The 24,388-nt window shown below is 41.1% G+C and overlaps 3 protein-coding genes across 3 annotated transcripts; 2 read left to right on the plus strand and 1 right to left on the minus strand.

Annotated features, from left to right (window-relative positions):
• Positions 1–14: 14 nt before the first annotated feature.
• On the minus strand, positions 15–9,567 carry gtf2b (general transcription factor IIB). Its single transcript, XM_064992316.1, has 7 exons — positions 9,468–9,567; positions 8,017–8,129; positions 6,595–6,728; positions 5,986–6,132; positions 5,365–5,494; positions 3,132–3,413; positions 15–573 (listed from the first exon to the last, which is right to left on the minus strand). Exons 1-7 carry the CDS (start codon positions 9,482–9,484, stop codon positions 440–442), a joined length of 957 nt encoding a protein of 318 aa, XP_064848388.1. The 5' UTR covers positions 9,485–9,567; the 3' UTR covers positions 15–439.
• A 2,317-nt stretch (positions 9,568–11,884) lies between these two features.
• On the plus strand, positions 11,885–19,302 carry LOC135558487 (volume-regulated anion channel subunit LRRC8D-like). Its single transcript, XM_064992317.1, has 2 exons — positions 11,885–12,668; positions 15,622–19,302. Exon 2 carries the CDS (start codon positions 15,624–15,626, stop codon positions 18,159–18,161), a length of 2,538 nt encoding a protein of 845 aa, XP_064848389.1. The 5' UTR covers positions 11,885–12,668; positions 15,622–15,623; the 3' UTR covers positions 18,162–19,302.
• A 925-nt stretch (positions 19,303–20,227) lies between these two features.
• On the plus strand, positions 20,228–24,388 carry znf326 (zinc finger protein 326). Its single transcript, XM_064992318.1, has 11 exons — positions 20,228–20,446; positions 20,737–20,762; positions 20,886–20,961; positions 21,370–21,712; positions 21,826–21,904; positions 22,168–22,240; positions 22,547–22,694; positions 22,790–22,853; positions 23,167–23,297; positions 23,569–23,658; positions 23,820–24,388. Exons 1-11 carry the CDS (start codon positions 20,379–20,381, stop codon positions 23,847–23,849), a joined length of 1,128 nt encoding a protein of 375 aa, XP_064848390.1. The 5' UTR covers positions 20,228–20,378; the 3' UTR covers positions 23,850–24,388.

The following is a 24,388-nucleotide window of genomic DNA, read 5'->3' on the forward strand; positions in this document are numbered from 1 at the left end:
ATTAGTCACTCAAACACATTCCATACAAAGTTTAATGTTATTCAATGCATGAGGTGTTCAACACGCTTTTCAGAAAAGCATTTAAATTTACTTTAATACATTGCCAATAAGCTAACAAAATGTAACCTGCTAATTTCCCACAAAAGTAGGTGTATACAGTATAAAACCAGCCTAATATTGCAAGCACCAATTACATTCTCACTTGGACATATATACAGTATATATACACACAAATGAAATACTGTATGTACAGTTTGCAATCTAATTCTTATAGCAATGGAATGTGTGTCCTGTACTTGTCTGTATTCCTGCAAAGAAGTGCATTGACAAGGGCCCGAAGGCTTAATTAACAAGGGAACAGAGGAAAGAAAAAATCATAGAAATTCAATTTAAAAAAGGAACCCAGTAGAGCAGAATGTGTTGTTGGGGCGGCAGGTCATCACAGCTGGGGCAGTTTGTCCACAGGGGTGTCAAATTTGAAGTCTGGGGGAAAGAGGTCGGCAGCGCGGGGGTAGATGAGTCTGTACGACTGTCTGATTGTGACGTCCGCCACACCAGCGATGTCTCCAATCTCTGTCAAAGGATTTGAAGAATTGACTACTGGTGTTTTTAAGAGTCTTCAGAACATTGGTGCGGCACTTGTTCTCAAAACTATCAGAAATACGAGTTCCTAAACCTTTGATTGTCACACTGTTATTCATGCCTGAAATGTACTGAAGCAGGTTGTAAAGCTTACAGACAAACAAATACTACATATATACACTATACAGTGCAATGAAAAAGTATTGGCCCCCTTAATGATTCTCTATTTTTGATACTGATTGTTAACAGATTTTCACCCAAAACCTATTATAAAAAGGGAACCTGAATTGTATTTCTTTCTTTAAAGCCAACATCCAATGCCCTTGTGAAGTATTTTCCCCCTTACACTACTTGGTTGCGCCACCTTGAGCTGGAATGACTCCAACCAAACACTTCCTGTAGTTGTTGATCAGTCTTTCACGTCACCGTGGAGGAATATTGGCCCCCTCTTCCATGCAGAACGGCTTTAACTCACTGCATGACCCAGCTGCACTTCAGCTCACAAACAGATGGCCTGACATTCTCCTGTAGGATCATCTGATGCAGAATTCATGGTTCCTTCTATTAAGGCAAGTCGTCCAGGTCCTGAGGCAGCAAAGCATCACACTACTACCACCACCATGCTGACCTTTGGTCTGCGGTTGTTACTGTGGAATGCAGTATTTGGTTTTTGCCAGACAAATGGGACCCATCTCATCCAAAGTGGACTACAGTTTGCCCAAAAAAGCACCTGGATGATCATCCAGACTCCTGGAAGAATGTTCTATGGACAAATGATTCAAAGGTATAACATGGGTCAAACTGCATTCCACAGTAAGAAACTCCTACCAAAGGTCAGCGTGGTGGTGGTAGTCTGATGCTTTGCTGCCTCAGGACCTGGACGACTTGCCCTAATAGAAGGAACCATGTATACTGCCCTGTATCAGAGAATTCTACAGGAGAATGTCAGGCCATCTGTCTGAGCTGAAGCGCAGCTGGGTCATGCAACAAGACAATGAACACATTTTTAGTTTTAGAATGGCCTAGCCAAAGTCCTAATCCCAATAGTTGTGGTAGGACTTGAAACCCACAAATGTCACAGAGCTGCTTTAACTCTGCATGGAAGAGTGGGCCAACATTCCGCCACAGCGATGAGAGAGACTGATCTTGTTTATGAATAATGAAATATGTAGTTGTGTTATTTGTTCACTCAGGTTCCCTTTATCTAATATTAGGTTTTGTTTGAAAATGGATAATTCCATATAAAAAAATATGCATAAGTGACTACAATTTGAAAGGGGGCAAATGCTTTTGTATATAAAGTGCTGTGAAAAGTATGTGGACACCCCTTCAAACTAGTGGATTTGGCCATTTCAGCCACACCCGTTGCTGACTGGTGTATAAAAATCGAGCACACCGCCATGCAATTTCCATAGACAAACATTGGCAGTAGAAAGGCGTCACTGAAGAGCTCAGTGACTTTCAATGTGGCACAGTCATAAGATGCCACCTTTCCAATAAGTCAGTTCGTCAAATTTCTGCCCCGGGTCAACTAAGTGCTGTTATTGTGAAGTGGAAAAGTCTAGGAGCAACAATAGCTCAGCCACAAAGTGGTAGGTCACACAAGCTCACAGAACTGGACCACCGAGTGCTGAAGCGTGTAACAATAGTCTGTCCTCAGTTGCAAAACTCACTACCGAGATCCAAACCGCCTCTGGAAGCCAAGTCAGCACACTGTTCCTCACGATCTTCATGAAATGGGTTTCCATGGCCAAGCAGCCACACACAAGCCTAAGATGCCCATGCGTAATACCAAGCGTCGGCTGGAGTGGTGTAAAGCTCGCCGCCATTGGACTCTGGAGCAGTGGAAACGTCTTCCCTGGATTGATGAATCATGCATCACCATCTGGCAGTCAGAGGGACAAATCTGTATTTGGCAGTTGCTATGACAACACTACCTACCCAAATGCATAGTACCAACTATAAAGCTTGGTGGAGAAATAATGGTCTGGGGCTGTTTTCCATGGTTCATGCTAGGCACCTTAGTTCCAGTGAAGCATATAATGACATTCTAGACTATTCTGTGCTATTCTGTGCAACTTTGTGGCAACAGTTTGGGGAAGGCCCTTTCCTGTTGCAGCATGACAATGCCCCCATGCACAAAGAGAGTTCCATACAGAAATAATTTGTCAAGATTGGTGTGTGTGGAAGAACTTGACTAGCCTGCAGAGCCCTGACCTCGACCCCATCGAACACCTTTGGGATGAATTGGAACTCTGACTGCGAGCCAGGCCTAAACGCCCAACATCAGTGCCCAACCTCACAAATTCACTTGTGGCTGAATGTTAGCAACTACCCACAGCAATGTCTCACCATCTAATGGAAAGCCTTCCCAGAAGAGTTAAAACAGCAAAGAGGAGACCAACTGCATATTAATGCCCGTGATTTTGGAATGAGATGTTCGACAAGCAGGTGTCCACATACTTCTGGTTGTGTAGTGTAGTTCAGATTCAGCCAATAAAGAACTTTAAGTGATGACCACCTGAAAAAGCCTATCCCCCCCACCTCACCTTTCTGGGTTTTCTTCTCGGCAGAGGCCTGGGAGGCCATGTAGATGGCCGCGGCAGCCACAGAAATGGGGCTCCTGCCGGGCACCAGGTCCAGCTCCACAGCCTTCCGGGCGATGTAGGTGGCTGCCATCTGCACCTGCTTCGGCAGGCCTAGGTTGGAGCAGAATCGGGACATGAAGTCTCCAGTGGTGATGAGGTCCACACTGGTCTCCAGGGCCTTGAGGATCAGCTTGAAGCAGCGGCCGATCTCCTTCTTGGAGATACGGGACACGGCGCAGATCTCTGCAAGGGATAGGTAACAAGGGAGTCATTAGTGATACAACATCAGGATCGTTCTAATAAGTCATGCAACGGAGGACATTTTAAAATGTAAGATGAAAATAAGCTTTTCTTATTGGACCATTCCAGGTGGCAGCTACCTCCGTTTGTCCATTTTCTTCCCTTTTGTGCCTAACGAACAAACCAGGAATATAAACTCGGCAGAAAAAGAAATGTCCTCTCACTGTCAACTGCGTTTATTTTCAGCAAACTTAACATGTGTAAATATTTGTATAACAAGATTCAACAACTGAGGCAAACTGAACAAGTTCCACAGACATGTGACTAACAGAAATCTAATGTGTCCCTGAACAAAGGGGGTGGGGGGGTCAAAATCAAAAGAAAATGCAGCTGGTGGCCACACCAGATACTAAGTACTGCAGTGCATCTCCTCCTCATGGACCGAACCAGATTTGTCAGTTCTTGCTCCCCACTCTTCCACCAAGGCACCTGCAAGTTCCCAGACATTTCTGTGGGGAATGGCCTCCGATCCAACAGGTCCCAGACGTGCTCAATGGGATTGACATCCGGACTCTCCACCTCCAAATCGATCCCTCTCCAGAGTACAGGCCTCGGTGTAATGCTCATTCCTTTGACGATAAACGCAAATCCGACCATCACCCCTGGTGAGACAAAACTGAGACTCGTCAGTGAAGAGCACTTTTTGCCAGTCCTGTCTGGTCCAGCGACAGTGGTATTGTCCCCATAGGTGACGCTGTTGCCGGTGATGTCTGGTGAGGACCTGCCTTACAACAGTCCTACAAGCCCTCAGTCCAGCCTCTCTCAGCCTATTGCAGACAGTCTGAGCACTGATGGAGGGATTGTGCGTTCCTGGTGTAACCCGGGCAGTTGTTGCCATCCTGTACCTGTCCCGCTGGTGTGATGTTCGTATGTACCGATCCTGGTGTTATACGTGGACTGCCACTGCGAGGACGATCAGCTGTCTGTCCTGTCTCCCTGTAGCGCTGTCTTTTTCCCTGGCAACATCTGCAGTCCTCATGCCTCCTTGCAGCATACCTAAGGCACATTCACGCAGATGAGCAGGGACCCTGGGCATCTTTCTTTTGGTGTTTTTCCAGAGTCAGTAGAAAGGCCTCTTTAGTGTCTTAAGTTATCAGAACTGTGACCTTAAGACTGTACCAGCTTACAGATGGTAGGCAATTAACAACCATTCCACAGGTGCATGTTCATTAATTGTTTATGGTTCATTGAACAAGCATGGGAAACAATGTTTAAACCCTTTACAATGAAGAACTGATCTTTTTACGAATTATCTTTGAAAGAAAGGGTTCTAAAAAAGAATGTTTCTTTTTTTTGTTTATTGTAACCATGTAGTTGGTTTTAATTTGTAGCATCCAGCAACACTCATTCCAAGGTGTTGCATGAAATATTTGTTCATCCTAATATGAGCTCTAAACATTCTCTTCAGGTTTTTTGTTTTGTACTTTTTACTCCTTTGTCTCCCCAATTGTCTCTCCTTTGTCTCTCCAGTTGCAACTCACTGCAACTCCCATACGGACTCGGAAGAGGCGAAAGTCGAGAGCTATGCGCCCTCCGAAACACAACCCTGCCAGGCCGCACTGCTTCTTGACATACTGCCTGCTTAACCCGGAAGGCAGCCGCAACAATGTGTTGGAGGAAACACTGTACAGCTGGCGACCGAAGTCAGTGTGCATGTGCCTGCCGCCACAAGTCGTCGCTAGAGCGCGATGGGACAAGGACATCCCATGAGGCTAAACCCTCCCCTAATCCGGACGACATTGGGCCAATTGTGCGCTGACTCATGGGTCTCCTGGTCGTGGCCGGCTGCGACACAGCCTGGGATCGAACCCAGATCTGTAGTGACGCCTCCAGGGCTGCCTTATACCACTGCTCCACTCGGGAGGCCCTAAACATCCTCTTTATAAGAACTCACCTTTAAATGTCCGAGGCACACCCTCTTGTCTGCAGGCGATGTAGAGGCAGGCTGATGCGATGGCGTCGTTGGCCCGCCCCTTCAGGCTCTTTTGTTCGTACACTTGCTTAAATAAGTTATTTGTTCGGTCCTGCAGGTCAAATACAACATTTAGGTCAGTGCAAAATATCTTAATTCTTTAGACATTTATAATTTGGTTAAAGCTGCAATATGTACCTTTTTGGGCAACCTGACAAATTCACCTAAATGGGAGTTATAGATCTAATTATCATTGAAAGCAAGTATCAGAAGCAGTAGTAGATCTGTTCTTTGTGCGCTGTCTCTATGCTTCCTGTTCTCAAGTTTTGTTTTTGTTCTTTTACTTTTGGGTTTGTTCTCTACACTATGCATTGCTTGTTTTGTCTCAAACTGAAATTAGGCGACCTGTTAGAATTTTAGCAACCAGGAAATGGCAGAATGATTTCTGCATATTGCACCTTTATTAAGAGAGAACCCTATATTTAAATTAACCTGCTAAATAACTTGAGTTTTGGAAATATATTAATCCTATGTAGGTAGAAATGAGCAGCTAGCTACTAGATTCCACAAAGCTAAACAATTGGAAGAGAGTATAGGACTCACTATGATGTTCCTTGGTAGGTTGATCCGGTCAGCCATGGTGGTAATCTCTTTGAAGGCGTTTAGCATGGCACGGTCTGAACTGCTCATGGTCCGCCGGTTCTGGTACTTGGAGTTGCCAAACTCGTCAAAACTTGCCGCGCCTGTTCCCTATGGTGACAACAGAATGGTTGGAACCAGTCGAGGCGATATATACTTTTTATTTAACCTTTGTTTTTCACAGGGAGCCCTGCAGCAGAAAATACAAGCTACATAACAAGGAATGAATGATACAACAAGACGGTATCATGAGAAATAAAACCATACAGAAAAGCTATTATAATTTTTTTTAAATAAACACATTGGCAATGCCTGATCCCTTTATTAGCATAATCCATTTACTACCAGTAAATCTTATGACAATTAAGTATATTTAAGGAGAACAGAGGAACCTGATAAAGACCATGTCACACAAAAAGGGGTGCAGAGATTTTCTTGTCATCGCATTTCTTTATCTGGCTCCCAGGCCACATTAAGATGTGGTCCTTCTCTTGTCAGGCATTAACATCTAGCCACAAACATAAAAATACTTTTAGAGCATCTTTCCCTGTAAGTGGTAACCTGTGTACTTACCTTGCTGATCATGGTGCTCAAGTCTCCCCCGTTGAGGAGTGGATTCTGGGCGTCGCCCACTCTGGACGGGTCTTGGGTGGCTTTCTCATTGGTGAAGGTCCTCCACTCTGAACCCACATCAATCACTCTGTCACCTGAGGAACCAGATAAATTACCGCATGGGGCCACGTTCCAATATCTCTTCCTTTCCTTTTGTCATTTACTCTATTTTGTCTCCTTGAGCAGTGAGCACTGACAGTGACATGAATGGATAAAGGAGGTAAAAGTGATTATCAAGCACCCACTGTATTGATTTTACCATCATAGTACAATGCTTTCACCAAGTGAGTCCTTCCTTTTGTGATAAAAGGAGACGAGGGAAATCGTTAAGAAAGTAAGCCGTATTGAGGGTCCAAGCCACCATTTTGAACATGTTTATGTAAATGAGAATAGTAACTAGGTCTAATGATACAACCAGGACACAATCAACCAAATGTGTCTCATCTCCATTGTTCCAGTCACAGATTTGATTACACCCTGCACTTCCCAGGCCAGGCCACAAGATGGCATCCTCACTCAGGAACGACACTTTCCTTTGTCTAATATTTTCTCTCGTTTATCGCCTCTTCCTGGAAACTAGCAGGGTCAGGGATTAGATTTTTCACCTTAATCCCATAAGCCCTTCACATAGATAAATCACACTAATATTGAGTACTAATATGACGTTAATCTGCTTATGGCAAAGCTATGGGATACAATCTAGCTTAACATCACTGAATCCACCCACTTACCCACTATACCCCCATATGATTAGCTAAGTGTTTCCTTTGGGACTCATTATGGGAGACCTGCTATGTTTCGTTCAGAGAGAGCCCTGTAATTTAATCTGTTGCTGTAACTAGGGTGGCTTTCCAAGGCTGTCTAAGGAAGGCGTGGACAGATTTGATTCTATTGCATCTTTGCGAGGATGTTGTCATTTCTAGAATTTCATGGTATCATGTTACATATTATTATGCACTCTAGCCATGTGGCAGGTCTGACATGATTGCTCACTGCTCAAGTCCCATAATACCAGCACAGTCACATCACTCCCTCCCTCCGAACTAGAGGTTAGTATTTTGAGTATGTGTCTATAGAAGTGTCGGTTTATGTTAAGTTCTGCTATTTACCTAATGGAAAGCCTTCTCATCCCTACACAAGGCTTTATGTCAGTCTGTTGACAGGTAATGTGTGTGTGCTTGTTTTACTATACTGAACCAGAAGTGCTTACAACTATGTTAAACCAAGGCCAATTCAGAGAAGTGAGGACATTTGGCCGGTCCTAACTTTTTAAAAAGGCTATTTTAGGCTTAGGGGTTAGGTTGAGTTAGAATTAGGTTTAGGGTAAAAAGTTAAAGTATAGTAATACAACGAGTAACAAAGCTGTGCGTGGCCTGTCCTCACCCACTACAAGGCCACACTCGGGGCAGATCATGTCCCCTGCTCTGTAGTCTTCCACCAGCATGGCATCTGGGTGGTTGGGGCACTGCACCTTGGGAAGGGCCAGGGCATCTCCGCTGCAAGGAGAGAAGAAATCTCATAGGTCAGCTGACGGTGACCTCGAAGCTCTGAACCCGGAATTGGGTGTGACTGTACTTATGACCATAAAGCTGGTTTACTGTCAAGTTTGTGGTATTAGTTCACTTATTCTATACACCAGTTATCTTCAGTTAAAGCTGATTATTTACTGTGACATTTGAATTGGCAAATTATGATAATGACAAATCTTAAAGGCCTTTGTTCAAATTCTGCTCAAATTGTTTAACATGCCAGTCTTCCCCTGGATCAGGGAAATATTAGGAAAATAGCTAGCTACCTTTAGGATTATTAAAACAAAAAGGTACTTGTGAAAATTACAAGTTACAATGTTTTACATTTTCACAAGCAAATGCATATACACACACACATGATATATCTATCTATCAACAAGAACTGGACTGGGAAGTACTGCAAACCTAGCTAGTACAGAAGACACCAAAGATTGTGTTAACTTGTACCCAGATGAATGTCCAACTGAAAGTATGCTGATGTGGCCAAAAGCGCTTCGAAACTGCCCTACGTGGGACCACCGGACCCATTAAATGGGCATCCAGCGGTTTGGAAATCTACACCAATTCGATTCTATAACGTTAATACCAAAACCGATACATACCCCATATAGCCATCTATCCGAAATTCTGGCACAAACTATTCTTCCAATCACCTGTCTTTCTGTCCTTTGACAAAGGCGTTATGCCTACTGATACGCCTACTGATACTTGGGTACGTCAACATTCGGTTTCTCTTCGTTTAGGCAAGCGAAAACAAGCCATTTATTTTGAGCTAGTTAACAGCTGACGGTAGAATAAATCGGTGGTAAAAATCACCAAATAAACTTGTAGTGTCCTCAGAGCTATTATCAATGGCTTAATAACTTGTCATGATTAGATCACTGTCAAGGTGTCATGCGTTGATACTGCTACTGTAAAAATATATTAGATAACGTTAGTTAGAGTAATTGGAGTTAGCCAGCTGTGATGGCCTGACAACATCACGCATCCCTTTAAAAACATTACATCGCTCATTGACAATCGCATGGGCGAGGACGACGTCCTACACGAGCAATATGATCAAGTTAACATGATATACGATCGATACAATGTGTCAAACTGATTTGAGAGTTTTCTGATAGGCTAACTTTAATTAAGGTTAAGTAGTATGGACATTCCGGCGGCTATAATGAAAAACACGGAGAGTCGCGTTAGAAACAAATGTCTCTATGTGTTGATGGCCACCCCCACCCGTTGATCAATAATCGTAACCCACATGAAAACATAATAATCCCAAACACAGTTTAGAAAAGATGGTTTACACACCGGCTCGTCGACGCCATGTTAGTTACTTCTTTATACTTCTGCCAGTGATGAACAGCTTCGAACAATGGCGTCTTCTACCTCTATATATGGCTTTTTTAGCCCACGTGTTTAGATGACGACGGAACGGCAAAAGGCTCAAACTAGATCTTCAAAAAGCGAATGACACATGAGGACAGAGGACGTAGGCTACTTGTAAAAGAGTAATGTACTTCCAAGTCACAGAACAATGCTTTTGACATTTATTATTTATTATATATTATATTATCATACTATCTAATTAAATCATATCACTTCCTGACCGTGTCAACTTTAGTCACATAATTACATTTAAGTGAATGCAAGTACACAAATGATCAAGTGTTAAACCAAAACTAGTGAAAAGGGAGAGCAAAATGTGTGGATTTTTGTTTTATTTGTGTCACTCAAACTTTTTTTACATGCTTATTGCTGCAATGGATCCTCGCCAACACCCCTGCAAGCAGAGCAGCTGGAACATCACATGGTTGGTAATATTTCCACCTGCCAGCAACTAAAGAAAAATAGCACTTAAATGGTTGGTTATGTGTAGCCGACATAAGAAAACATGTTAAATGGCAAGTGGAAGCATAATCCTACTTAACCCCATTCAAAAAACTGACTCAACTCTGAGTAGCCAATATAGCAGTCTCACTGTAAGAGCCAGAGCAGACAGGCCTGTTTATGAAACTGTCAGGGATGGCATTGTCTCTGTGTGCCAGTCTGTGCCCTATCCTTGTGCCAATCTCGGACTGTATTGCCTTGATTGCTCCTCGCCCACACACCAACTGTACCACTGACCTCAACAGCTCTGGTTCAACAACCACCAAACAATGAGTCATTTCACTTGGCCAGACATCCGTTGATAGAGAATTTCAAGAGAAAACCCAATATTTAACAAATCATTTATGACTGAATTACATTGACTGTGGCAAGCACCTAGAGCTGTTTGGATTTCACTGATTACAATTAATAAACAAGCATTGTCAGCAGCACATATTTTATTAAATTACACAATGACATTGAACACCAGTAGGTAAATAAAATGCATGTCCATGTACAACAGCAGGTAGAGCTAAATCCCAATATGTCAGATAAGGTCATCATCTATCATGCTTTCAAATGCTAAATAATAATTCATATTACTATTGTACTAAAGTCTCATGATGAATCAACCTGCGTAATTTATTTATATCAATAATATAAAGATGAATTCCCTCTGAATGCTTGAGATTCTCAAAGGAATTTTAATCAAACTAATCAGTTTCAACAAAATCTTCAGCTCGGCCAAAGTCATAGCTAGTCACACACTAATGACAATGTCATGATTTGACCTTGTTTTTTCCCCTAGTTCCCAGTTGTCTTGAAAGCATCATATTCTGCCAGCACTGTGTGGTGTGAGTCTCTGAGTCCCAGCTGAGGGACCTGTATTTGATCCACTGCCTGCAGCAGCAGCAGCACCACAGGGGTTATTATCTCATCTGCACTGATAAACACAAACAACACTCTCAATGAGTCACACAGAACACCATAAACACAATGTGTAGCCTACGGGTAGGCAGTATGTCTTCCTACATTAGCCTATATCACCTGTCTGTTCCTCACCCGAGCCTCCTAAGGCGCTAGACAAGATTACTGATTCAGACCGTCTCAGGCAGCCTCATTCGAAAAACATGAACATGCATAGACATACAGTATCAGTGACTGTGAATATAAGGCTGTAGCTGTAGTCATTTGGTGTTATTATTACTCATATTACAATCTGGTATACTGGGATTGGGGACACGTGATGCTTACTCGTCATTAATTGTCATGGAAACAGGTGTGTCTGTCTGGGATTGGATTTACTGTGTTCAGACCTTCTTCAATACAATGACCTGGTTGCTAAGTACATGTGGGGGTTACCTCTGTATGTCTGCTTCAGCCCCCGTAGACAGGCCCTAATTACACAAGGGATCCACCTATTCCCCATTGCTGTGACCACGACCACAACCCTGTACACCGCTCTTGCCCTCACACCCAACCATATGACCCATTGTCAGATTTTTCTTCTGTGTGTCTGCCGCCATCTACAGGTCTGTAATCAGATCTCTGCGGTTACACAATCACAATCCGTATCAGGTCACCATATTCTCCCTTTAGGAAGTGTATAATATTTTTATGTTATAATAGTGTACTGTGTAATAAACAATAATTTCATTGATTATAATGAATCGTGTTTAAAGAATCACTGACTAAAGTTGTTTGGCCTCATGAACCTGGCCTGGCTGTTATTTTTATTCAGTTCTCTGGTTACATTGAGCAGAGTGTGGCCAACTATTTTTATATTATCTAGCCTGGACCAGTTGGAACCTGTACCAAACTCAAGACACTTCCTCAAGAGTGTACTGTGTGCAACCAAATCCAGACATCTGAGGAAGCGACTTTCACCAAGGGCTCTACATATATTCCTATGTCTTCATTTTCACAATTAGGCTATATAGCGTAGCTGCAGACAAACAGGAAGAGAGATGGCGAGAATTTACATTACATTGTTGTAGCCTACAATCTACAGGTGCCGCAGATATGATGTGCCGGATACAATGTATTAATTTATAGCCTTTAATATTAGGAGTTACTTATTATATAGTTACTGAATAGATGATTACAGTTGAAAGCTTCCGAATGAGTTATATTAATATGTAACAGAATGCGCACATTCGTCGTAGTAGTACAGTATGCGGAAGACACATTCGATCAAGTCGTGGTACAGTATGCGGTCGGTGGTGCCCCAGTTGTCATCATTATTTCCAATTTGGTGGCATCTGAGTGAGACCTAGCTGGAAAGAACTGTGAAGCTGTTTGAGATAGATAAGAATGATGTGTCTTTAGTACGTTGATCTGTGGCGTCCACCAATAAGAAACTCCGGTAATAGCGGAGTCATGTTCAAATTGGACAACCCTTTTCTTCAAATTACATGCGTACAGTGGTCGACGTTATGCGCATATTCTCCACGACGCTCAGGTATGCAGAACCGCTGCTATTGAGGATGGTGCCGACATTCGCATTGTCACGAACAAATGTTCTTGGTCACAAGCTTTGTTCCATAGTTTAATGGATTGAGCTGAATCGTCAGAAGGAATTGTCTGGAGCGCAAAAGTGGAAATGGAGTACAGAACATCTAATTAGATAAGGTCACCAAGATAGTAAGTATGCTCGTTTTTCTCGGACTTACCACGCTTTAAAAACTGTAAAATCATGATTTACATTTATTTGATGTTGATTTTCATAATATGCGGTTATCCCAGGGCAGTTTATTTAACGCAAGTAGCCAGACAATACATTGTTACTGCACTGTAAATGTTTAACTCCGGGCACGTGTTGTAGTTGAGTTACAGACAATAAAAAAAAGTTACAGTTACAGCAAGTCACCTGACCTCAGAGTCAGACAACAACAGAAGAGTAATACGCAAGAAATAACATTTATCTAATATTTCCTATAAGTTAAATTACTGTAAATGTGTTTAATCTGTAGCCTAGGTTTATTGCACGACTGGTCTCTTTGTTAGAACCAGTGTTGTCTACAAGCTGCATCTGCAGATTCTCGTCCCACTTCGATTTGGCCTATATGCAAAACGTCATTGATGATGGCTTGTTGGGATGTTATCTTAAAGCATGTTTTAATAATATCATACCTATAAATATAGCCAATATGCTATAGCCTATAATATCAAAAGTATATTGCTGTAATTATTTAGTTCAACTATGAACGGAAATTATTGATGAAAGCAAATGTCATCTAAAGTTTTATTGGTGATAAATCAAGTGTCCATATCTGTGGCAAGGAAAAAGAGTATGGAATAAAATCACTCTTCAGGCCAGGCACCACACCCTAATAGGTATTTTTTTTTATCTTAATCATATCACAATCAACTTTGAAATATAATGCCTTTTTATATTAAAATGTTTCTGAAATATTGTATACGTTATGCAAATGAGACCTTGTGCAAATGAGGTGGTCTCATTTACATATTTTCATAGAACGCAAATACTTTTTTTGGACACTGGATGAAGTCAGCCTAAATATATATATTTTCATTTTGTTAAGACACTCCAGGACCGAACTTTATTTGACCATATTATGAATAAATACTTATAAAAAATCTTTATCAGTTAAATAAAGACATAAAATGAATTTTTTGCAAATTTAACCAAGACAATTTGATCAATACTGAACTAAAATATAAACACAACATGCAACAATTTAAAAGATTTTACTGAGTTACAGTTTATAGAAGGAAATCAGTCAATTGAAATAAATAAATTCGTCCCTAATTGATGGATTTCACATGACTGGAAGGGGCATACTTGAGACATCTGTGGCATTGTGTGATGTGACAAAACTGCACATTTTAGAGTGGCCTTTTATTGTCCCCAGCACAATGATCATGCTGTTTAATCAGATTCTTGATATGCCACACCTGTCAGGTGGATGGATTATCGTTGGCAAAGGAGAAATGGTAATTAACAGGGATGTCATCACATTTGAGAGAAATAAGCTTTTTGTGCGTATCGAACATTTCTGGAATCTTTTATTTCAGCTCATGAAACATGGGACCCACACTTTACATGTTGAATTCATATTTTATTTCAGTATAGAATACAATTTTGACAACATATCAACAATTCCCTCTGAGTATGTCTGGAGAATATATCTAAGGATAACTACAGAATGCAGATTCTTCTGAAGCTGAGAAAAATTAGTTGGCTGGTGGGAAGAGTCTCAGGAAACACCTATTTGTATTTATTTTACTAGGCAAGTCAGTTAAGAACAAATTCTTATTTTCAATGACGGCCTAGGAACAGTGGGTTAACTGCCTGTTCAGGGGCAGAACGACAGATTTGTCAGACCTTGTCAGCTCGGGGGTTTGAACTTGCAACCTTCCGGTTACTAGTCCAGCGCTCTAACCACTAGGCGACCCTGCCACCCCTCTATATTGACCCAATCACCATCTCTTCAAAGTAAGTTACTACATACAGTCCAGTTTGTAACATTCACTATGAAATGGTCTTTACAATTATGTGTGATTCAATGTAGTGAGCGTTGAAATTATGGATGTCCATTTAAAAGTGGTTAAAAATTCATAAAATGTTGATGATGGTAGTATGATAAAGTAAAGAAAATATTCATTTATATCACGTTTCTTTACATTTCAGCCTGTGGGGCCTGGCCTTAATAGTGTAGTAACAGTAATAATCATATTGTTAACAGTAGTGTTCATTATGTACCTAGTTTGGGCAATGTGACACAAGTGTATTTTCATTATTGTTTTAAATAACTCTCATAAAAACATTTCAAACTATTTTTTATTGCCCTGGAGGAAAAGGAACAGAGAGGAGAACAGAGTTAGTTAGTTACAACACTGGCAAATAGAGGAAGTGAGCCCACATGTTGAAACTGGGCATACTTACCATTCATTGCTTCACAAAATGGCACACCAACATGCTAAGCTTCTCAAATCAAATTTGAGTTGTCACATGCTTCTTAAACAACAGGTGTAGACTAACAGTCAGATGCCGACTTCTGGGTCCTTTTTCAACAAGGCAATTCAAGATTTTTATGTATATAAATAGTGACACGAAGGCTAAATACACAGTGAATAATTAACAATAACGAGTAAAAATAACAAGCCTGAAGATGGACAATATTGTGCCTCAATCACTCACAATAGGTTGAGACTAACATCAAAGGAACCTTTGCCATTCCAGTATCCACATGTCTTAACTAGTCTTGATGTGAGGGAAAACCAATTAACCCCCAGGGGGGGAATTCTTTGCACTAGATCAGACATAGACTTTTGGCTTTGTCATCAGATGTTTTCAAAATCTAAAGAAGAGGTGCAATATCAAACAAATATAATAAGCCTACATTACTAATGCTACATTACTAATGAGAGCCATTCAAATTAGTTATCAAAATAAATGGATCAATCTTTATTACCTTTTTAACCATACCAAGTACAAACATCTACCAACAAAAATATATTTACTGATCAAAAAAACATTTAAAAAGTGCCTTTTTAAAATCATTTGATTTGAAAATCATTTGAAATAAGTGCTCTCATTATTAGCTAAATTCCCTATCTCCTTCCATTGCAGGAATGTTTACCATCACAGAGTTAGCGTCGCTGAACGACATCCAGCCGACCTACCGCATCCTAAAACCATGGTGGGACGTCTTCATGGACTACCTGGGGGTGGTCATGCTCATGTTGTCCATCTTTGCCATGACGATGCAGATCACAAAGGACCAGGTGGCGTGCCTTCCATGCCTGGAGGAAGCGGTGGCAGGGCCAAACTCTTGGACATCCCAAAGTCCACAAGAAACCGCCTCATCAGCAGTTGGCATAACGACAGTGCTTGCTACACCAATGGCCACTAAAGATCTACCAGACAGTGCAGTACACGAGGTCCACAACACCCAGCCCATCGTTGTGAGCAAAATGCAGCAACCCAGGCCCACAGGGATCCAAACCAACTTAGATTATCAGCAGTATGTCTTTGTCAACCAAATGTGTTACCATATTGCCTTGCCCTGGTATTCAAAGTACTTCCCGTACCTCTCCCTCATCCACACCCTTGTGCTTATGGTCAGTAGTAACTTCTGGTTCAAATACCCCAAGACAAGCTCAAAGATTGAACACTTTGTGTCCATTCTCGGACGGTGCTTTGAGTCTCCGTGGACTACAAAGGCTTTGTCCGAGACAGCCTGTGAGGATTCTGAGGAGAACAAGCAGAGACTGACTGGCACCACTTCAGCACAGAGAGAGTTATCACAGGAAACGAAAGATGAAAATACTGCAAACTCATCTACCCCTATGCTTGGGAATACAGGAGTCAAGTTCTCAGCAGATAAGCCTGTTGCTGAAGCCCCAAGTATGACTATCCTGGACAAGAAAGATGGGGAGCAGGCCAAGGCTCTATTTGAGAAGGTGCGCAAATTCCGCGCCCATGTGGAGGACAGCGATTTCATCTACAAGCTCTATGTAGCTCAGACTGTGGTCAAAACGGTCAAGTTTATTTTGATTCTGTCCTATACGTCAACATTTATTGCTGCCATCGAGTTTCATCACATATGTGAACCCAAAATCAAACACTTAACCGGATATGAGCAGTTCTTTTGTACCCACAACATGGCTTTCATGTTGAGAAAGCTCCTCCTCAGCTACATGGCCCTCATATTGATCTATGGGATGGTCTGCTTGTATTCCCTCCACTGGCTTTTCAGGCGCCCCCTTAAAGAGTACTCATTTGAGAAAGTCAGAGAGGAGAGTAGCTTCAGTGACATTCCTGATGTGAAGAATGACTTTGCGTTCCTTCTGCACATGGTCGATCAGTACGACCAGCTGTATTCCAAACGGTTCGGTGTCTTCCTCTCGGAGGTCAGCGAGAACAAGCTGAGGGAGATCAGTCTAAACCACGAGTGGACATTTGAGAAGCTCAGACAGCTTGTGACCCGAAATCCCCAAGACCAGCAGGAGCTCCACCTCTTCATGCTTTCTGGTCTCCCCAATGCAGTGTTTGACCTCACCGACCTGGAAATACTTAAACTAGAGCTAATTCCTGAGGTCAGGTTTTCGGCAAAGGTTTCCCAAATGACCAGTCTGCAGGAGCTGCACCTCTGCCACTGCCCTGCCAAAGTTGAGCAGACTGCCTTTGTCTTTCTCCGTGACCACCTCCGCTGCCTCCATGTCAAGTTCACAGACGTCGCTGAGATCCCAGCATGGGTTTATTTGTTGAGGAGTTTGAGGGAGCTAAACTTAGTAGGGAATTTAAGCTCAGAAAACAACAAAATGATAGGACTAGAGTGCATGCGTGATTTGAAACATCTTAAGACATTATATCTGAAGAGCAACCTCACCAAGATCCCCTCAAACCTCACTGAGCTGTCCCCACACCTGATCAAACTGGTGGTGCATAATGATGGTACTAAACTACTTGTACTGAACAGCCTCAAGAAGATGACAAACCTCGCCGATCTGGAGCTGCACAACTGTGAGCTGGAGAGGATCCCCCATGCTATTTTCAGCTTAACCAACCTTCAAGAGCTGGACCTCAAATCCAACAACATTCGCACCATCGAAGAGGTCATCAGCTTTCAGCACCTCAAGAGGTTGACCTGCCTCAAATTGTGGCACAACAAAATCATCACCATTCCAGCCTCAATAGGCCAGGTCAAGTCTTTGGAGTCTCTTCACCTTTCACACAACAAACTGGAGACGCTCCCGCCGGCGCTGTTCCACCTCCCCAAGCTGAGGCACTTGGATGTCAGTCACAACTCCATCACAGTGATCCCGCCGGACTTGGGTCTCCTGCAGAACCTCCAGCACTTCGCAATCAATGCAAACAAGGTGGAGGTGCTGCCCAAGCAGCTGTTCAGGTGCACCAAGCTAAAGTTTCTGTGTCTGAGCAATAATGTCCTCACCAACCTGCCTGAGACTGTGGGTCAGTTGGTGCATCTTGCTCAGCTGGAGCTGAGGGGGAACTGTCTGGACCGCCTTCCCTCACTGCTGGGGAACTGTCGCCTTCTACGTAAAAACAGCCTCATTGTAGAGGACCACCTTTTTGACACTTTGCCTGTAGAGGTAAAGGAGAGCATTAGTCGGGAGACCAATGTGTCCTTTGCGAGTGGCTTATAGTTGATCATTTCTGATACCTTAAACCCTTATGGTACATTGATTAACTGAAACGTATATTACTCACTGAAGCAATACGCTATGAAAGTAACCCATTATTTACCAGGAACTAGCCTTGTAGTTTTTTATAACATTTGTAGGCTTTTTGAATCCTCTTCAATGGGCGAAAACGTAGCACAATGGTCTTGAAGCCAAATACTTCGTAAAGGCACATGGCAGAAGTAAATTCAAACACAAATATAATTTTATATACAGGTATATCTTAAACGATCACGTTTTCCAGAATTTGATGATGTAACTTCAAGCACATTCAAAAGATTAGGGGAAATGACCTGGAAGTAAAACAGGCGGTTGCTTTCACAGGATATTGAACCACGTTTTATTGATTATCAATGCCCTATATGGGTAGTTCCTATACATTTTTTTGCTTAATAAAGTGAGAGAGAATGCTTCTCCCCAACAAAGACTGTATAGCTCTATAAATAATGTAATATCATTTCAAAGTATAATTTTATTAAGTATTTAAGAATGTTCAAGATAAAAAAAAGCTTTTAGTTACTTCATAGGGTATTATGACATAATATTGTTAGCAGTAATAGATTTTTAGACTTAATAACAAATATTGTATTAGCTACTCAGGTATAATGTTAACCCTGGGGACCATCATTTTGCCTTAACTGCTGCTATTTCTCAGTGAGGGCGTTCACAAGAAAAGACTAAACAGCTCTCAAGTTTGTTGATACACTACCTGTCATTATTCAAAACACCATTCAGTAAAATAACAAATGCTATTTTCAGTAGTAATTCACTTTTGGGGATTACGATTGAAATTGGAAGTACTTTGCCCAACCAATATTTGCTTTGCTTTTTGTTATATTGTTGAATGTTTACTATTGTTTTACACTTCTCTATCACAGACCATGCTAAGCATTTGCATGTGATTGAAAATAAAGGTGGGTTGACAAAAGGGAGGCGATGTTTTACACCAAAACAAGTTTTTAAATTAGGCAACAATAGCATCAATTAAGTGTACACATGGGACAAGATTGTTATATTGCCTTTTTCCAATGTATTTCTGTACTGTACATAAACTGTTCACATTTACAAGCATACCATTTCTGGCACAATAAAACTAGATCTTAGATACACTTTTCTTATTGTTTTTATTCTCTCTGTTTCCATGCTTTCTCAATGGTCATTGGTCATTACCGTACATTGCTGCATTTATATCTGTATAAAGAATAACATAATTGGTAAGATGCTGTACAAAAGTATGTATTTGTTGAGGGTTTGTTATATGTCAAATGTATGCTAGCATGATTAAGTTGCTTTGGATAAAAGAGTCTGCTATTTTTTTTTTATTCCACCATTATTTAACCAGGTAGGCCAGTTGAGAACAAGTTATCATTTACAACTGTGACCTATATTATATTGTTATATTGTTATAACCTGTGCATTACATTAACTGATGGGAATGATCAAAGCAAGGTACAACTTACACTACATCTTTAGGGAGGATGTCATGCCAAAACAATAGGGCAATTGAAGACAACTTTTGAAATACAATCTGGAAGTCAATGCCTGTAACTGACACACAGACAGATGAGATACATTTGTCACAGACATTTCAGGCTTTGCAGAGAACATTATCTTGCCAGTACTTTAGTAATTCTATAACATATAGTCAAGTTGAGATATGTGTGTGACTTTCTGTATTTCTCTTCAAAGATGATGGTATAAATTCCATCACTTGGGGCATGTTGGCACTTGCTTTCTGCTCCTAGTTACACATTACAAGAAAGTCAGGAAAGCCACAAATATCTGCTTGGCATGTGGAGATCTCTGTCATTTTAAACCCTATAGCTATAATTCATAGTGTACATACCTTTTATTCAACATTGCAACTTGCAAGTTGAATCATCAATAAAAAAGCTGTTGTTAAGAAATTCATTACAGAGTAGTCTTCATACTCCAGCACGATAGGTGGCAGTTATCATACATTTTGAGACCCGAGAAGCAGCTTCTTCGTTGACTACTGTCACAGTAGGAAAATGCTGCCCCCTGCAGGTAAAAATAGAACATTGTGTTCTGTAGCTTATTTGTAGTATGATGACCGCTTGCTAGCCTTATAGGTAGCCGCAGTCACGTAAACGAGACAGTAATTTAACAAAACATATGAACTTTCGTTAGGTATTAATAGTGAATTACCCGAGGACGAGAATGAGTCGACGAAATAATCGCCCTTTTTCTGATTATGGACTGCCGAATACATACACTGCTCATGGAAGGTAGGCGAGCCACTAACTTCATAGCCACTGTAGCCAGCAAGCAAGCTAGTTGCTAAGTTACATTATTTAGCTGTTTACTAGCTAGTAGTTGAGAGTTGTTAGTTAGCTAATCAAATAATTTATTGTGGTTTATTATAAACATACAGATCGTTTGATGTTTGTTTTTTTTTTGAAAAGAGAAAGCTTGTCAGAAAAATAATTAATGCGATAAATTAACGTTAGCTACTCAGTTAGCAATTATGTGTTGTGTTGAGTGGATCAGTCCTAATCTCTTGTTTATTCGAGTACAGCGGCACACCAACCCAGGGAAGTGCAGGTAGGTCTGCTTCCCTTTGGCCTAATATTTGCAATACCTGTCTGATAGGGATAGGAAACCCATGTCTTACATTCTGTTTATGTGTTTCATTTCAATGAACAAAGCTTATTTTATTCCACACAGGAACAACCCACCACACAAGACACTCGACCGTAAACCCAGGATCCTACAACTCTCAGCAAACAAGCAACTCAGAAAAGTAAGACATACAGTTTTGCTTTTGATTTATCCATTCTAAATGTATCAAGCAGAGGATTTCCCGCAAAATGGGATTTAGACTTGTTTGGAACATCGCTTAGCACGTTATGTGGCTATTTAAGACATGGCCTAGTCTAGCTTATATAGCTACAAAGTCAGATTCCACAGCCACAAAGTCAAAATTAGCTTTTTGGTCTAAATTGAAGGTTAGAGTTGGGAATAAGTTTAGCATTGTGGTTGGGTTAGGTTTAGGTTTAAAATCACATTTTAACAAGAGAAATTGTAGAACTGGGCAGGGGTTATGAATTTGTGGCTATAGAAGCTAGCGATGACCCAAGTGTAAGGCCTGTTTAAAAATGATACTATAGAAATGTGGACCTGGCTGAAATGCTCTTGTTTTTTTCTCCAGAGCCGAGCTCTACGACCCATATGATCCTAATCCTGGCTCATCATCAGACTCTGAAGTGGAGCCTTCCAAAGGCAGGGAAGACCATCACAGACACAGAGTTAGTGGAGGGAGCAGCCGCCTGAGTAGTGGATATCAAGGCTCTGCTTCAGTAGCTGGACATCGTGATGGCTTCAACTGGGATTTGTTATCCTCTCGGCCCAGTACCAGACATGAGCAGTCCAGCCGTGATCACTCAGAACGGCCGTTGCCCACGACAGAAAACCCACTATTTCCCCTCAATGCATATTGGGAACAGGGGGAAAATGGGAGAGAAATGTCCACAACCACAGTAGCTGGCAAAGAGGTAAGAGGTTCACCGCAGTCAGGTTACTATTTTGGTGGAAAAAGGTAGAAAGATGTTGCTGAGGCTTTCACTAGTGCAGCGTTGTAATGGTGATGTTTCTCTGTTGTCTGCAGACAAGAAATCCACCAGGGTTTACCCGGTCCCATTGGGATACCAACCCCATTCATGGCCAATCAGAATCTAGTGGAAGAGGTAGGATTGTAACTGTGTTGTTTTGCTAATGGTCTGGCAGAGTTGTAAAGGGATAGAGAAAGTGTGTGATTTGTTAAGTCCTGTTCCAGTCTCCTGGGGGGGCGGGTTCTCTATTGTTACTCAAGCAAGGGCGAGGCCAATGACATCACGAAGTCATCATCAGACCAACTCATTGAATGTCCTACTTCTTGAAGTATTCAATGTGTCAAAAAAATAAATAATCCTCAAATCACCGTAGGATGTCTTTAAATGTCAATTTTTAGGAGGGGACCTAACCAAGTCACCCTCAGAGGTCACAAAGAAGAGAAGCAGAAGCCCAAATGAGGACATATCGAGGTAAAGAAATGATTGGAGGAATTTATCATGTTTTTTTGGAAGGACCTTACTAAAATGCACAATAATATTGACACACCATTATATGTATATATATATTTATATTCTGGTCTCTGACAGCCTTTTCTGATATTTAACATTTTTCTGGATTATGTGTATAATGTTTTAATACAGTTTTTATTACTAGGTATTACTGCGCTGCTGGAGCTAGAAACACAAGCATTTCGCTGCACCTGCGATAACATCTGCAAACGCGACCAATAAACTTTGATATGAGTTGACACAAATCCCCTTCTATTGTCTTTTCAGTGATTTCTTCACCTGTGACATGTGTAACTTGGATTTCCATAAAGCGAGCACCCTTGAGGTGCATCTGAAGTGCAATAGTCACTGGGAGACTCTGGAGCACATCCAAAATCAAAACAACTACGACGACACGGCAATCGCCTTTTTGCATGTACGTCAAGCAAATGCATTCTCTCTCAGCTGGAATTAAATGTAGGATTATGTAGGATGACAATTAAGGGAAATGTAATTCTCTTTACGTTTCAGGAGGCCATGTTAACCAAAGTCCGGGAAGGTGATAGACTGGAGATGAACAGACAAAGCCTTAGAGGTAGCTTAACGTGCAAAGCCTGGGGTCTCTCGCTAATGCTCCTGGCTAGTCACACATACTGTTCCCGACCAGATTCATTCCCGCATCCATCCCTCCTACTCTTCTCCCACTTGCCTGACTCCCCCTCTGTGTCCAACTGTAAAGTTGGCTAAATTTAAACTCACCAATGTTGAGGTATTGTTTCTTTCCTCAATAGAAATGGAACGTATTGATTCTAAATGTACTTGTATGCTTTGGACAACGTATCACTACCTGGTGTCATTAAGCCTACACTTGTGATTTGACCTCTGTATCTCACCCCTATCATTTTCAGTATTGCAGGACAAGGATTACATGACAAAGTTAGATATTTTCCACTGTGCTCCTTGCCAAGTCTACGTCTCTGTCCATCCATCGTCACTGCAGGATCACCTGAGCTCCAAAGACCACCTGAGGAACAAAATGGTGAGGCAGTTGTTGTGCTGCTTACAGCAGATCTCACACCTCATATCATGTGTTCCATTATTCACTGATTAGATATCTTAAAAAAGTAATGGTCATTGTAGTGTTAGCTGAGATGCAACATGAAATTGGCCCATTTGTGTTTGATTTAGAATTTTGTCTGTCAATTCAATTGTTTAAAGAAACAAACATCAAATCTGTTCTTTCACTGCAACAGACAAGTGGATGTACTTACTATTTCATGTTTATGACTTTACTGTGTTTACCACTGAAGGAATTTAGAACCAAACAGTTGCGGGAAAGTGTGAACTTTGCGAAGGCCACCATGAAACGAATGAATACTGAGTATGCAAGCTTCTGTGAGGTAAATAATGTGAACAGGCATTTGCTATACATTACACTAATGCTATTTATCTATAGAATACCAAAGTTTCATATTACTTTTAAAGTGGGTTAATTCTATAAACTGTAGACAAAAACTAATTTAATTTGAATGGAAATGACAAATAATTGGTTGTATTTCAGGGCAAGGATCCTTTTGAACAGTCATCATGAAGAATAGACAAACAGTTGATGTGAACTGCGAGCTACTGGCTGTGGACAGCCAACAACCACCAATCAAAATCAACTTGACAAAGACCAAATGGACATAGTCTGTGCCCTTAGTGTTGATGTTCAGTCGTATGTATCTCTCAACTAATACAGGATAATCTTAACTAATACAGAATACCAGTTTTCCTTGAGTGTAGAGCATCCATTAGCTAGATATCACCTAGTTGAGAACTTGTAGTCATTTTGTGTTTGATGTAGACATTTTTCACGTAAGAACATCCATTTGTAATTTTTGACCTTTTTATTTTTCAGTTGGTAATTGATTTAATTTCAATAGATATTGAAGCACATTTTGCAATGTTTTTCCCACAATTATCTTTTTCCATTAGAACACCTGCTTTGATTCATTGAGATTTAAGGATAGAACTACTGTAATGTTTGGTTTCCTTGAAGAAATATGGTCTATACAGGCTTTCCAACTTTGTAATTTCTTAATCATTTAAAAATAATACCCAAACAATAAATGTTTTAAAGAAAAATAA

The sequence above is a fragment of the Oncorhynchus masou genome, chromosome 17, assembly GCF_036934945.1.
Source record: "Oncorhynchus masou masou isolate Uvic2021 chromosome 17, UVic_Omas_1.1, whole genome shotgun sequence".
Taxonomy (NCBI): domain Eukaryota; kingdom Metazoa; phylum Chordata; class Actinopteri; order Salmoniformes; family Salmonidae; genus Oncorhynchus; species Oncorhynchus masou.